Raw genomic sequence first — 14,782 nt, forward strand, 5'->3', positions numbered from 1 at the left:
GCGATGCTGCGGCTAGTAAAGCGACCAAAACGCTGGCTTGCATCCATAGATGCTTCTCGAGCAAATCCCGGGACGTCATTCTCCCCTTGTACTCGGCCTTGGGGAGGCCGCAGCTGGAGTACTGCGTCCAGTTTTGGGCTCCACAATTCAAAAAGGATGTGGAGAAGCTTGAGAGAGTCCAGAGGAGAGCCACGCGCATGATCAGAGGTCAGGAAAACAGATCTTATGATGACAGGCTGAGAGCCATGGGACTCTTTAGCCTGGAAAAGCGCAGGCTCGGGGTGATCTGATGGCCACCTGTAAGTTTATCAGGGGTGACCACCAGGATCTGGGGGAACGTGTGTTCCCCAGAGCGCCCCAAGGGATGACGAGGTCGAACGGTCACAAACTCCTGCAAGACCATTTCAGGCTGGACATAAGGAAGAATTCTTTCCTGTCCGAGCCCCCAAGGTCTGGAACAGTCTGCCAGCGGGGGTGGTTCAAGCACCTACACTGAACACCTTCAAGAGTAAATTGGATGCTTATCTTGCTGGGATCCTATGACCCCAGCTGACTTCCTGCCCTTTGGGCGGGGGGCTGGACTCGATGATCTCCCGAGGTCCCTTCCAGCCCTGATGTCTATGAAATCTATGAAGTTTGCCCAAGCATCCCCGTGGCACATTTTACAAACCGCTAGGTATCTCCAAGGCTGGGTGCCTCCTGCTTTCGCCCCGGCACAGCCCGTTCGGCTCCTGCACCTCCGTCCAAACTCGCAGGCGGCTCCGGCAGCGGCAGGTTCAGGTGTCCTGCCGTCCTGCAGAGCAGAGCTGGGGGAAATGCTTCACATTTAGATTTCATAGATTTCATAGACATTAGGGCTGGAAGGGACCTCGGGAGATCCCTGGAAAAAGGCTGGGGAGCATTGCAATGCACTTTTTTGACCACGTCTAGACCCGAAGCCAGGTTGATTCTCCTGTCCGTGCTTCGAGTTTGCGTGAGCAGGGCGTTGCAGGACCTGAAGCTGTGCAGAAGTTAGGGAAGAGGAAGTCAAGGCTCGACCCTTTGCTCTCCGAGGTGGGCTCTGCACAGTTGCACTCGGGGGCTGGGGTGGGCTGGTGCTGCTCAGCTTGTCCTAGCAGAGGGCTCACAGCTTTCCCTTCTTTCCCTCCATGCTTTTGAGGGGGAGGCTGTGAAAGAGGATGTGAAAGGGCAACCTTGGCCACTTCAGCTCCTTTCCCCATCTCCTGAGAGACACGTGTCCTGTGACTGCAGAGCTCATCTACAAGGGAAATAACCTTCAATCCTTCTTGTGTCCTCTAAGTATTCCCTGGCGGGTGGGATTCAGGGTCGTAACAGAGCTGGGACCGACGGCGTTGCCCAACCAAGCAAGCAGTGGTTGGCATAGATATGTGCTGAGCTCCCGAGCTGCAGATCTCCGATTGAAACATGCTTCTTTTTCTGTTGGATTTATATGCCACCCTCTTTTTACAAAGACTCAGGGTGGCTCACAGAAGAGAGCAAAATAACTTGTAAAAATCAGGAAACGAGCAGGAAAAATAAAATAACTTAGAAAAGCCAACAGAGTAGTGAAATAAGCTAAACCCCTCTAAACAATATCCAAGCTCAGCCTGGCCTGTTAAATACCTGCCCAAGTCGGACGAAGCTCTCGCAGTGCTTCTGGAAGACGTCTGGGCTTGGGCTGTGGCAGGTCTCGAGGAGGAGGGAGCAGAGTCTCTCCCCAGATCGGGACAGATCGCCCTTGCCTGCTCTCCTGCCGGAGCCAAGACGCTTTGGATGGTAACGGGGGGCAAACAGGTCCATGTCTGCAAACTCACGCAGGCGCAAGAGGTCAGCGTCCACCCCTGCTTTCTTGACTGCCCATTTCTGCCGCCTGTCAAGTCTCTGCTTAGTCGGCTGACCGAGTTTTCCTTTCCAGCTGGGCGAGGCGCTATGGAAACCCTTGCTTTTGGGTGCATTACTGATGAAGTGTCTTTACAGCCAACTGAAGCCTCACGCAGCAGAAAAGCCTGGCCTTCCCGAGCGCTGAGAACCGTTCCTGCGAAAAAGCATAATGGACTTTTTTTTGTATTTATGGACGCTCCAGATGTCTCAAAGAGGGAACACGTAACAAATGTCCTCGAGAGTCTCCTGCAGTGCCAGTTTATAGCGTTCATGTCCAAAATCAACCTTTCTTGATAAAGACGATGCACTTCCTCAGATGCACACCCAGCGCGGCCTCTCTCTGCTATGGGGAAACATCACCAGTAGCAATCCTCACCTCTGGTTTCCTTCGGCACTTCCTCTACCGCTGCCGCTCGCAATGGGAACTACATTTCTGATCTGTGAGACACGGACCTGAATAGGGAAGGGCAAGAGGGCAGGGAGAGGTAGGAGCCCAGACTGCATTTTGCAGCCAGAATGCTCTAGTTCGATGTTACGTTCGTAGTGGAAGTTATGGCCATGTGCCGACTGCGTGAGAGAGTTTACTTAGTCTCTGACGGCACATCCCGTGTTGGGTACTGAATGGGAGTTTTCCCTGTTGGCAGAGGTGGGAGTTTTACCATTGATTTGTGGCTGACTTGCATACAGAATTGTAAAGCATCCTCTGGAGCAGCACCACCTACTTCAACATTTTCATTTGGTGACAAGCCCATTTCTTCTTCTGGCTCCAAGTGCCGTCTTCCCCCCGAGGCACACGCTTCTCATCTTCCTCATAGCAAGAGACACTTGCCCTGAAGTCTCATGCCCTGAAACCACGAGAGGTGGCTGGATCCCAGCACACGCGGACTGGGCAAGCTTTCTCCCGTCCCGGGGAGAAGATGCTGTATCCTTTCGACGCTGCTTGGCCGGCGGCTGAGATGACCAGGTAGCTAGGAGTGGGATTTGCAGTCACTCCGTATTCCTGTCATGTTCTGTGCAGTATACAGCAAGGAGGTCTGCCTGCCAGAAGTGAAATCTGAAGAAGGAAGCCTATCCAGGTCCTGTTCCTCTTTGGACTGTGGATGCAATCTGGAAGCTAATATAAAAACGAGAGGACTTGGCAAGTATAACATAGCAAAAGGTGCAACGACTTCACTGGGTGCGCCAAAGAGTGTTTCCAAGGGAGAAGAGTCTCTAGAGAAAATGGAGACAGTCCATCCGATCTCTTATGTTTCAGGAGCAGAGCTCCAAGCAGGATGATGAGAGGGAGCACGCTCTCTTTAGATACTGAAGCTTGAAGAGCTGGGCTGTGGTCCAACTGTGGATCTGCGAGATACTATTTCACCTGCAGCAGCAACTTGTAGCTGAGCTAATCGGTGATGAAGAAAGAAACTCTTGCCAGGTCTGATGCAATCCACAGGTCTGTTAGGTGGTTGGGATTGACCCTGACCGGTACTCCATCCATGCCCATAGGCATCCAGTGGATGTTTTCAGGCCTACTGCAAAATCCGGCTTTGGGCTTCTTTTTGCTGTCAAATTCAAAGTCTTTGGAGGCAAACATGAGGCAGGCGTGGAGCTCAGTCCCAAAGCCAGGATCGGAGGTTTCTGCAGGGTGCTCTTCCTTCAAGCTAGCTGTACCGGAGCAGACAGTACCCTTTATCTTGGTTATCTTGGTTCTTTGAGACACCAGACCCGAGAAGCTTCACTGCCCAGGCTGCTTGCGGTCTGCTCTTTGGGCTCACATACCCTTGGGAACAACGCAGTGCAAACAGACCACCTCCAAACGAGAACGCCAAGCAGCCAAGACATTGGGAAGACCCCCAGCACAATGTGTGCTGCTTAAAACAGGGTCTTGACATGCGGTCTGCCATGATCCTTCCTATCCTGATGCTGCTGACTGTCTCAATCGTGTATGATTGTGATTCTTGAGCCACTGCTATGGATGACAGGGATAAAAAGTGTGCTGCTGTGATGGGAAGAAAACCGAGAGGGTGCCGCGGCCCTGTGGCACCGTGCCCTCCGCACACTGCATTGCGTGGACTTGCCAGCGGTGCACAAGTAGTCCCATCAAATGAGCTGCATCAGCCAGTGCCTCCCCATGGGTGAAAGCCCGTGGAGGACGCTCAAGAAGCCAAGTTCCTGTTTTCGGAAAATGCGACAGTGCGAGCGCACGAAAACCAGGAAGCGATCCTTTGCATTTCTACTAGTGCAATGTTTTCTGACCGAAGCACAAGGCAGGGCGCTGGAGCAACCTGGGGGGCAGCATACCTTGGGCCTCTCTATATCTAGTGGACACACTGTGGAGACTCAGGCTTTTAGCCCCGGAGAGCCCTCCGCTTTCTGGTGCGACCGCCACGCGAGGGGCTTTCATACTGGCTCTATGAAAGGAATGATCGTCTTTCAAGGATCAAAGGCTGGGTAAATTATACATGTAAAGTGCAGAACATGGAGGATTCTGTAACGAGGAGAAAGGGAACGAGCAGCTGGGGACAGAGCAAAAGGCCTGGTGTGAGGTTGGATTTCAGTGTTACCAAACCCTCTCAAAATCACGAGTTGCTTTCAAAAACCTCATGATTTTTCAGGCCAACACCACACTCTGGGTTCTTTCCCCTTGCTTTATGGATGCTTTTGAGCCTGCAGCATTCATATATTATTCAAGCTGTTTTCTCCCACATGCTAAAACTCTCATTTGTATTTTTTTAAACAAGAGCTGAAACACCCAGGCCATCACATGACTCCAGGAGCTGGGGATTTCAAAGAAAATGTTGACTGTCACAAGAATCAGGATAAAAAAAAGTCAGAACTGGCAAACGCTGCCTCCACGCCCCGATCAGGTTTCTTTTGGCTTCAACGAGCAACTATATTTGCTCTGAAAACGAAGCTGTTGCAGCCGGCAGCAGGTTTCCAGCACCAGACTGCTGGGAAACAACAGGTTGAGGAGACGGTTTTGGAAATAACAGAGCTGTGTGCTAGTCAGCTGAGTAAGGGCTTTGAAAAGCAAGCAACTCTCCTTACACAATGTGAAGCTTCAGGTGAAAAGCAGCAGCACTGGCTGGCTCTTCTCCTTTTCCCCTGGGCTACATGATTTGTTCCCAGTGACAACTGTGGACGGTTATTGCCTGCGCAGGAATTGGGAACTGCATTTTCCCCCCCACCAAACCAACCGTAAGGAAGTCGGCGACGATTTTGAAAAACGACGGCTGCTTTCTGTGGGACGTTGCCGATGCAAAAGACAACAGGGCTTTTCTTCATTGATGGCATTTTACACTAACTCGAGGGAGGCCACGCAGCCAGAGTGAGCACACGGAGCCGAACAGCTCCCGACTCATTTCCATACCCTGCGGCAGCTCGTTGTGTAAGAGCACACGCGAACACACAGCCTGTGCTGGGGCACAGGGACTGGCCTCACTTAGTGACAGGAAGGCTTGGGGGGATACAAAGACCTCATTCTTCTGTCCCTCCTCCCTTCCTTGTGTCCTTTGGCAGGACTCAGGCTCTGTGTAAGAGTATATGTGCGAGGCCAAATGAATAAAGTTGCCCTATCGGGCTCACCCTTTGTGAAACGATCCTTTGCAAGGGAAGACACGGTATCAATCTACAATACTCCGCCTGTTATCATCCGATCCAGCTAGTTAATGCGGGGCTGAAAACGGGGTGACTTCTCTCCCAACACTGAAAAAAATTATTCACCGGTCCAACTAGCTTACTAGCATGCGCTAGGAAGACTGTCTTTATACGTTCCTACTTCAGCATTTTGCTTCGTGTCAGAGGCTTGAAGGGCAATATGTTCAACTCCGAGGCATCATATATTCCACCACTAAAACCTTGTGCAGAGCCCCTGTACAGAATATTAAATGATCCACACTCTCATGCATGTTGCTAATGTAAGAGATTAACAGTAACTTCAGTTTCCTGGCACCTGGCTTCATTTAGGAATAATTACAAAGCACACAATTAGTAGAGTGGGGAAAAAAAAAAGAATATAATGGAGACTAGTAGGATGACTTACCTCTACTTTCAGGACTGCACAGCTTTTCAAGAACTCCTGAATGTTTCCGATGCAATCCTCTTCATTTTTGGGCTCCAGGCAGTACTAAAGAAGCAAAATCCCCCACGGTTACTGTAGTACCTTCAGCGCAGTCTGCATGTTGGATGTTTGACATGTGTGTGATCTATGCCGAATTAGGGAAGCTTATCTAGGGGGAGGATGGGGGTGGCAGGCAAGCTGTCGAACCAGGAAGAAAGAGCCACTGGAGGAAGTGATGCATAAATCTAAATGGTCGGCATCTTGTTTTTGAATGTCAACACATGACAGTGCCTTAAGTGACAGCGAGACGCTAATGACCTTTAAGAGCACGCTGCCCCAAAGCACCAGGCGTGCCATCAGAGGGGCACATCAGCCAGCACAAGTGCCGTTTCCGAAATAAAAGGTCCCCGTTCTGTAAGGAGGAAGGAACATATTGTTTCTGAGCCTTTTACTGAACAGCCTTTTTTCTGTGTCGCCATTTCATTAGCTCTGATCAGGATCCTTCCTCTTTTCCCCCTTGCAATTATTTGTTGCTGATTTAGGCTGCCTGTTTATGTACCCAGGAAATGGATGTACTGATTAGCAAGGCATTTGAGACGGATTAATTCAATGTACTGGATTGGCTGAAAATGGCGGGGATAAAGTGCTTTTATTTCTGTTCAAGTCTGGTTTTTTACCCGGTGAGATACAGAAAAATAACATCACCTGGCTTCTTTACGTAGTTGCACAGTTGTATTTACCTAGTTGTATTTAAAGCTCAACTATTCATTGTCTGCATTATTTCCATTGTGCTTCTCAAGCAGGGTGCTGCAGCACCCTGGGGTGCCATAAGATCCTTTGGAGGGTGCCAGGGGATGCTGGACAACATTAGCACCATTAAATGTAATAAATGAAGTTTTGTACGAAGATCGATCAAGCTAAAATGGACTTCTGGAAGATTAAACGTTTCCACTTTTAAAACGGAAGAACCCACATAAGGCAACCGACTCGGGTGTAACTGCAAGTCACACGCGCAATACTGTTGCCTGATTTTGCCCAACAGAATAACTTATCAGCCAATCAAAGACAATAATCCAGTCACAAGATAAAATACTCAAGTCCTCTGAAACAGGCCTTCCGCCCCAGAAAAGAAAAAGCCAAAATGCACGGCACCTCCCGCTAAAGTAGACCACTCTGGGTCCACCAAGACAGGTCCTGCAGCAGCGCTGCGCCGCTGCCATAGTAGGAAGTGAGCAATGGATTATATGAGTGAGGTCGTTACCTTTTCCACAGATCCTGGCAGGAGCCGATTCATCAACTTGCAAAGCACGACCCCATCTTTCAGGGAAGTTTTCAGGAATCCCCCTGGATCACTGATGATCTTTTTGGGGGAATTCAAAACTCCTAAGGAAATAAGCCATGTCACCGCTTGCTCTTCTGGGTTCATTGCTGACAATTCTGCCTCCAGTGCCAATCTTTTGTGCAGCAGCGAGGTCTAATCTAACCCACATCCGTGATTGCCTCTTCCTGCCTCTTCTAGGGCTTGCAGAGCTAAGGCTTGACACTTTTTTTTTTTTTTTTGCATGGAAACCCACTGACTTCATGGCTTCAATACCAGATTAACCCCAATTAAAGAAACATGCTGTGTCTTATAGTTTCTAGTCCTTGGTGAGTTTGTTTAAATATACTGAAAGTAGATCTCTGCGTTACACATTTGCAGCATGGCAAGGTGTAAAGGTTAGATCTTGCTCTAGTTACGTATTTCAACCACAGTTGCTTTTCAACTTTGAAAATGTAACAAAAAGACTTCTAATATAGTTTAATACTAAAACTTTCATTTTCAAACTCCTCTCTCTCTCTCTCTCTCTATATATATATATCAGTTTAGTTGCATTGTAAGATTTTTCCTTTCCAGATCCTGTATAATTTTTTTCAAATTTGACCATGAATAAAGGGGAAAAAAATGTTTTGTGGAAAAACTGTACGACAGTTAATAAAACAAAACTGCCTCATGACAGGTGTTCAAGAGGTTTCAACTAGCTTTTCAGGACACTACTATATGAACCATAAAGGCATATGGGTGTGAGATACTGCACTCAGTTCTGGATGATGATGTACGGTGTAATCAGACTCTCTTATAAGCCAAATATGGACAGTTAGGAAGCCCGAGGCTGAATCGATGCAGTCATTGCAGGTTAGTCCAAGCTGCGGAGATTGAACTGATAAGCAGGTGAACAGACGGTCACTTTTGATTTCTGAACTGCAGCCACCTGCCTGCAGTGGCCCAGGCCAGAAGCTGCAGGGCACTAGAACACGCCTCCCTGCTTGGCTGGAGCAGATGCTTGGGCCAAGGCTAGTCTGCCTACCCTCCAAGGTGGGGAGTTGAGGGGGAGGTGCAAAGCATCCTGGGATGCTGGGGGACTGTAAATTAATTTGGATCTGGGTTAGAAGTTAAATGAACCAATTTAACCGAAATCAGTTCAGTCGGATGCTACATCCGTCCAGGTTCATCTTAAACGGGGTTTGGCCATTTTGAAAGTGGTTTACAGGCACTGAATTTCTGTTGCGTTGCAAATCTGAACCAGTTTCCGATCACTTATACCGGTTTATGTGCAATTTCTGTCCCAGCCTGTACAAAGAGCCCAACAGTGTAACTGCAACTGTTATCACCCAAGACACTAATTTAGAAGCAGGCAGCTGGCCTTTCTTCAAATCTGTTCAAAACTGACCCACCTTGGCAGAGCTGAAAACCTAAATTACTTGCAGCAGCAAGCTCACACTTCCAGATGATTGAGAAGGCATCTGGGGCAGTGGGGCTAGGAGCCAGCAAAGTTGCACTAAATAGTTGGACCGAGGAACCCAGCTCCTTCAAATCAGTAACTCGACCCTCCAAGTTGTATGTAACCCTGCTGTTCAGGGAGAAGCCCTCTGTAAAAATAGCTTTAGGTTACAGATTGGAAGCTGCAGGCCTATAGCTGGAGACGGCTATTTTCGTGTCATCACCTCTGGGGAACTATTCAGACATAGCTGGAAAATAATGGAGGACCATACACAAAAATGTGGAGGCAGTTACATGAGCAGTTTTATGCCTGGAAGTTGTACCGTACCTCCTTGGTTGGCCCCGAGAACCCAGGAGCCGATAGTCAGACTGGGATGCTTACAGCTCAAGGGTTTAAATAACAGGTATTTACATATGGATGATATCAAGGCTATTTCCCTTCTCTGTCATTAGCTAAACAGTGTTCTCAACTTCCCCCTGTGATTTAGGTGCTGCCCAAAGCCAGGACTAGGAAGCACCACCAAGAAACTTCAGGTTCCCATCCTGCAGTGACAAAGCTGCGCCTGCTTTTACATTTTTCAGGAAGGGCTGAGGTTTCCCCCGACACGTCCCCCATCTGTAACGGGCCTATTACGATCATAGGAAAGGAAGGCTAGATGGGACACCTAGTCCAGGCCCCTGCTCAGGACAGCGTCGTCCTTGACGAAACCATCCCAGTCAAGCATTTGTCTAACCTGCTTTTGAAAATGTTCTGGGATGAAGATGTCACTGCCTCTCCGGGTGGCCTGTTTCAATGCCTGACCATGCTCACAAGATTCTTCCTAATCTCCAACCTGACTGTCCTCTGCTGCTTAAGACCATTGCTCCTGGCCCTGTCCCCTACGGCCAGAGAACAGTCTGTCTCTACCCTCTGTACAAATCGCTATTCAGGTATCTGAAGATTGCTTATTAAATTCTCCAGACTAAATAAGCCTCATTTTTCCAGCCTTCCCTCATACGTTTCCCAAGTCCCTAATCATTTTTGGCAGAGTCTGCTGGACTCTTTCCAGTCTGTTCACATCTTACTTCAAATGTGGGTCTCAAAATTGGACACAGTACCCCAGGTGAGGCCTTCCCAGTGCTGAACGCAACAGAAGGATCACTTCCCTTGATTTGCAAGCGACCCTCCTGTTAATATAACCCAGGATGCTGTTGGGTTTTTTTTGCAACAAGGGCACACCAACCGCTTACATTCATCTTATTGTCCACCGTAACCCCTGGGTCCTTCTCTACAGTGCTGCATCCAGCTAGTCTTTCCTCAGTCTGTGCTTGGTGTGAAATAATTGCATGCGTAAGTGCAGGATTTGGCACTTTTTACTGAATTTCATCTGATCGTTTTGTTCCTCCAATGTATCCAGGTCCTTCTGAATCCTAGCTCTGCGCGCCAGTGATTGCAACTCCACCTAACTTGGGGTCGCTTGCAAATTTGGGAAGCGCGTATTCTATCCCATCATCCAAATTGTTAAGGTTGTTAATACCAGATGAGCTATGGAGAACCCCTCTTGATAGCCTCCTCCCTGCCAGACATTGAGCTGTTGATGACTGTTCACTGAATACAATAATCCAACCAGTTATGTATCCATCTTACAGTACTTTCAACTAGTCCATATTTCTTTAAGTAATGAAAATGTCATTGAAAAGTCTTGCTAAATAAAGTCTAGGGATGTCATATCCACTGCTCTTCTCCCACCCACAAAACATGTCACCTTATCACAGAAGGAAATCAGGTTGGGTGGAGGAAGAGCAAGCCAAGCCAGCCTCCAGCTCTGAATAAGCATAGCAGGAAGAGGCAGTGGGTATTAGAGGGCTGGAGAACAGTTGCCCAGCACTGCAACGGCACCCCAACAGGTAGGCACAGCAGGAGACTCCCTTTTCACTGTGATCTTCCTTTAACAGAAGCCCCATTTAATTGCTTACTGCTCTTTTCACTTCCAAAGGTTATGCACCCTTGTGTTTTAGGTATTGTAGCTCTTAACAGCAGCAGCCCCAGAACCAGAAGCCCAAACTGTTCCCCCCACACCCTCCCCCTAACACCTGTTGAGCACTCAGTAGGACAAGCCTTTCAGAGGCACTTATGAGCTTCTAAGGTGCAACAAGCTGACCTCAAATCAGCTGCTTCTGAAAGTGTTTTAACCAACTGCACCCAATTAAATTGGAGAAACAACTTGGTTGCTGTAGCCCACTGGTACAAGCGCTGCAGCAGAAGCATGTGATGACTTTATTGGATTTGACTTAGTTCAGATTCAAAGCCAATAGATCACAACCGAGTCCATGCATTTTCCACTGTAATTTCTCACCATGTGAGGTGTCAGAATTTCAGCTTTAGTCACAAGGCGGCTTCTGAAATCCAAGAGGAAGGTGGGAGGCAGTTCTTGTGATAAACAGATTGCGCTAGATTGCTCTCCTGAAGTGAGCAGAAAACAACAGATGCGTGTTGGCTTTAGAGTCATTTCAAAATCACTGGTGTGGACGAGGCAAGCCCATTAGCGCTCAGCTTATTGCGAGGGTCTCAAAGTTGGTTCTGATTTTCAAGGCTAATCCTGGCAGGTTTGGGGACCAGCCCATTTGAAAGACGCAAGCTTAAGTTTAAGGGCTGAAAAGTAGCATAAAGAAATTCTAAAGCTATGTTTGAAGGACCCCAGCAGAAAGTTTTACTTCAAGGGTGCAAACACGTGACACTTAAACTGCCCAGAATAGCACCGACTTGGATTCGGCTTGCAGTTAGTGAGCACCAAAACTTTGGAGGAGCCTGGGCACGGAGGACTTGGGCTGGGGATGTCTGCACTTTTCTGCTTTCCTTTCTGTTGACGAGTCCGACTTCAGTAACCCGCACGTGGCTCGTTTGCAGTATGCTTGTCTGGCTTTAGTGACCATGGGGCTGGGGGGCAATGGCAGCTCCTCAGTGAAGAACACAGCTAGATGCTAGGGTAGCTTTAGTGAACATGGTGCAAGGGAGCGTGATGCATACTAGTGGTGGGCATAGGAGGCAGATCCTTGTTACAGATCCCATCTACACAACCACACACAACACTGACCCAGTTCAAAACAGTACTTGATTGTCCAGGTGCACTGCTGAACCATCGTAGGCTGATCTAAAAGCCTGACAGGTCTGCCTCAGGTTTCAAGTTGCATTTAAACCCTTCTCGATACTGTACGTCCATGGCCCAAGCAGCTCCTTAAATTTATCTGTTTGAGGTCAGCCAAGGCCTCCCCCTAACGGCTATTTGGAAAACAGCATTCCTTCATGAACAGTAACTCTCCAAAGTCAGCATACAGCAAGATGTACACACATCCAGCTATGTTTAGATCAACATAAAGAATTGCACTGGTCAGAGAGAAGGCAAAATGCTTTAGCAGAGGAATTTAAGAGGCTTTATTTTTATCGGGGGGAGGGGGCCAGGGAAGAGGCAACAAGGAGGCTTAAATTATAAGTTAATAAGCCAATAACAGTCTCTGAGCAGAATCAGCTTCCAAGTGGCACAAGATCTGCTGCAGGCTTGTCATGTATATGCAATTTTCAAATTTGCAGCCAATTATAAGCTCCTTATAACGTTCATGGACAACCTCCGTAGATAGACTTAAATTGTACAACTATTTTGTTATTTCAAAGAAAAAAGCTATATCTATTGGGTTATTAAAAACAAATCTTTATTTTTGGTTTTGTAAATCCTTTTCTTCCTCTGGATGCTGGAACCTCGAACGCATTAAAATTACAATGCCCTTTAATTTACCAAAAGAAATATTTGAATATGGAAACACCAACTGTAATAAATCAGCTTAAAAGGAAACACTGTAGTGCAACAAATATATTTGATAAAGGAAAAAGCTACTTACCTCCAATTCCACATTTCTGAAAATTATTTTCCAACACAGGCTTTATATTTGAAGTTATAGATTTCAAAATACATAATGCTCCCCACCCTTCAAATATTTAGGGGAAAAGCCCAAAGGGCGTTTTCCATGGACACACTGAACCTTCCAAGAACTTTAAGATGAATGTCCAACAAACACGGGCAGACATGGTTCTTTGACTAAATATGGTATCTTTTATTAGCCCAACAAGTAGTTGGAAAAATTGTTTTTTGCAAACTTCTGGACACAAACACCTTTTTGTTTGTGCCCAAAATCTGGCAAAGAATAATTTTCCCAACTGTTTTAGTTGGTCTAATAAAAGATTAATCAAATTCACCCAAAGACCCTTGTCTTCCTATGTCCTTAGACCTACACAGGTACAACCAACAACCCTTACAACATAAACACCAGCCATTTATTCAGTTATTGGGGGAAAAGCACCTAAACTTTGAAATTTTCTACTAGGTGTCAAAAACGCCAACACAACTAAGACCCATAACAACCTTTTAATCTTCTGTCTTAGTTATGTGAAAAGGCTGCCTGAAAAAAGTAAACGCTTTTTCAAGTAACTAAGAAATCAGGTATCAACTGGACAGGTTTTAGGAAGCATGACCCCACTGAGGTGCCTCAAATAGGCTGCCTAAGCTTTATAAATACCACCTTTTGGCAAAACCCAAAAGGCAGAAACCCATGGTTGCCAGCTGGCATTAAGATTTGGGCACAGTGCAACTATTTTTACTTGGTTCTGCATAGATGCTTTTACCACTGTTAGAGCCAGGCTAACTGATTTTATTACTTGGGTATTAACTGGAAGTTAAGGAATGCACTCTATATATGAAATAATTTGTGAATTCTGGGGGTGTAGGCCAAAACACAAACCATCATGAAATACTAAACCCTAGACATTGCAAAGCTTATCTACTACTACTAACTTCCAAGACTGCATTATGTTTATTAGACTAATATCATTACAAGCCCAAACCTGAAGTCAGGACCTAAAGTCAATATTCTGCGAGTTGTTTGCCTTTAACATATCGATCAAGTCCACAACCCACATATACTATAGAAAAATCAGATTTAAAATTCTTCATACTGGAGCAGCATGCATCATCATGATGCAGAACTTCAAGACCCAAAACTGATTTATGATGGCCATTGTTCTTTTAGCCACCTCGCCAATTTACACGATGTTCAAAATGGAAGTGGCAAGTTTGCAATGCATTTAAGCACTGTAGAACAGTCAGGGGAAGCTGGAGGCTTTAGAAAGTATAATCAAGGTAACAGATACATGGGAGAACGAATATGAAGGATTAAAAAACAGGAGATGGAGGCTTTTGCTGATTAAAAGTTAAAAGTTGATGGCTCTGATAAGTTAAGATTCAGTGTTTGCCACCCACTAGACATGGATGCAGCATGTTACCCCCATCAACTGCTTCAGGTTGGCTGCAGATTCATGAAACTATTCATGTCTTCAACATCTTTGTATCTACTGCAGTAATGTTTTTCTTTTTAAAGAAAGCTTTAGTAACATATCAAAGGCTTAATTCTATATCCAACAAGTGGCAGGATAGGACTCTAGGAATACATGCATATTATAATGGAATTAGCAGAATAATGCTTAGAGAAAGACTGTTCCACATTTAAATCTGAAAGCTGTAAAGAAAGATAAGGATTATGCTGCTGCTTTTTAGCCTACTCAGTACCGTCTGCCTTCTATTGCAGGCAGGTGTTATATATTCTTTAAGTCCTCCTGTTTCTAAATCAGTATGACCATTTTGGTAATGTGTACTTTTTTTTTTTTTAAAATCAACATTTTCTTTATACCAATATAAACTATTACTAGCTGTCCCTGTTCCTTCCTTAAAAATGTCAGGGGGAAGAATGCAGCTTTACTGCCTGTTATGCATCTGAGGCTGAGGTAGGAGCATGAGTATAAAACAAAAGATCAAGTAATAGCTAGATGGCCATAGGTTGTGGCAGTGGTATACAACTATATTTTTTTCTGTAAACTTTGAATACCACAATCCATGGTGGGGGAAAGGCAGCAGACACCAATACATTTTCAATCCTCTGTCTGCCTGTTTTAGCCTGAGGATAAGCCAAAACTTCAGTCACCCGTACACTGAAGCTTAGTTACCAGTTATGTCATTTTCTCTTCCCTGCAGTCTAATATTAATCATGGCTGAAAAGTACTCCCACCAAATACA

General features: G+C 46.3%; 1 protein-coding gene across 1 annotated transcript in view; it reads right to left on the reverse strand.

Moving 5' to 3' along the window:
* The window catches only part of ARHGEF6 (Rac/Cdc42 guanine nucleotide exchange factor 6), a 51,237-nt gene extending 43,321 nt beyond the window's left edge, over positions 1–7,916 (reverse strand). Inside the window, exons 1-2 of the mRNA XM_090059001.1 lie at positions 7,188–7,916; positions 5,909–5,992 (exon numbers count right to left, since the gene is read on the reverse strand). Coding sequence (XP_089915127.1) covers positions 5,909–5,992; positions 7,188–7,352 — 249 coding nt within the window. The 5' untranslated portion in view covers positions 7,353–7,916. The remainder of the gene's footprint in view (positions 1–5,908; positions 5,993–7,187) is intronic.
* Between the last annotated feature and the right edge of the window lie 6,866 nt (positions 7,917–14,782).

This window comes from Crocodylus siamensis, chromosome 8 (assembly GCF_052110815.1).
Source record: "Crocodylus siamensis isolate JL-2025a chromosome 8, ASM5211081v1, whole genome shotgun sequence".
Lineage (NCBI taxonomy): Eukaryota > Metazoa > Chordata > Crocodylia > Crocodylidae > Crocodylus > Crocodylus siamensis.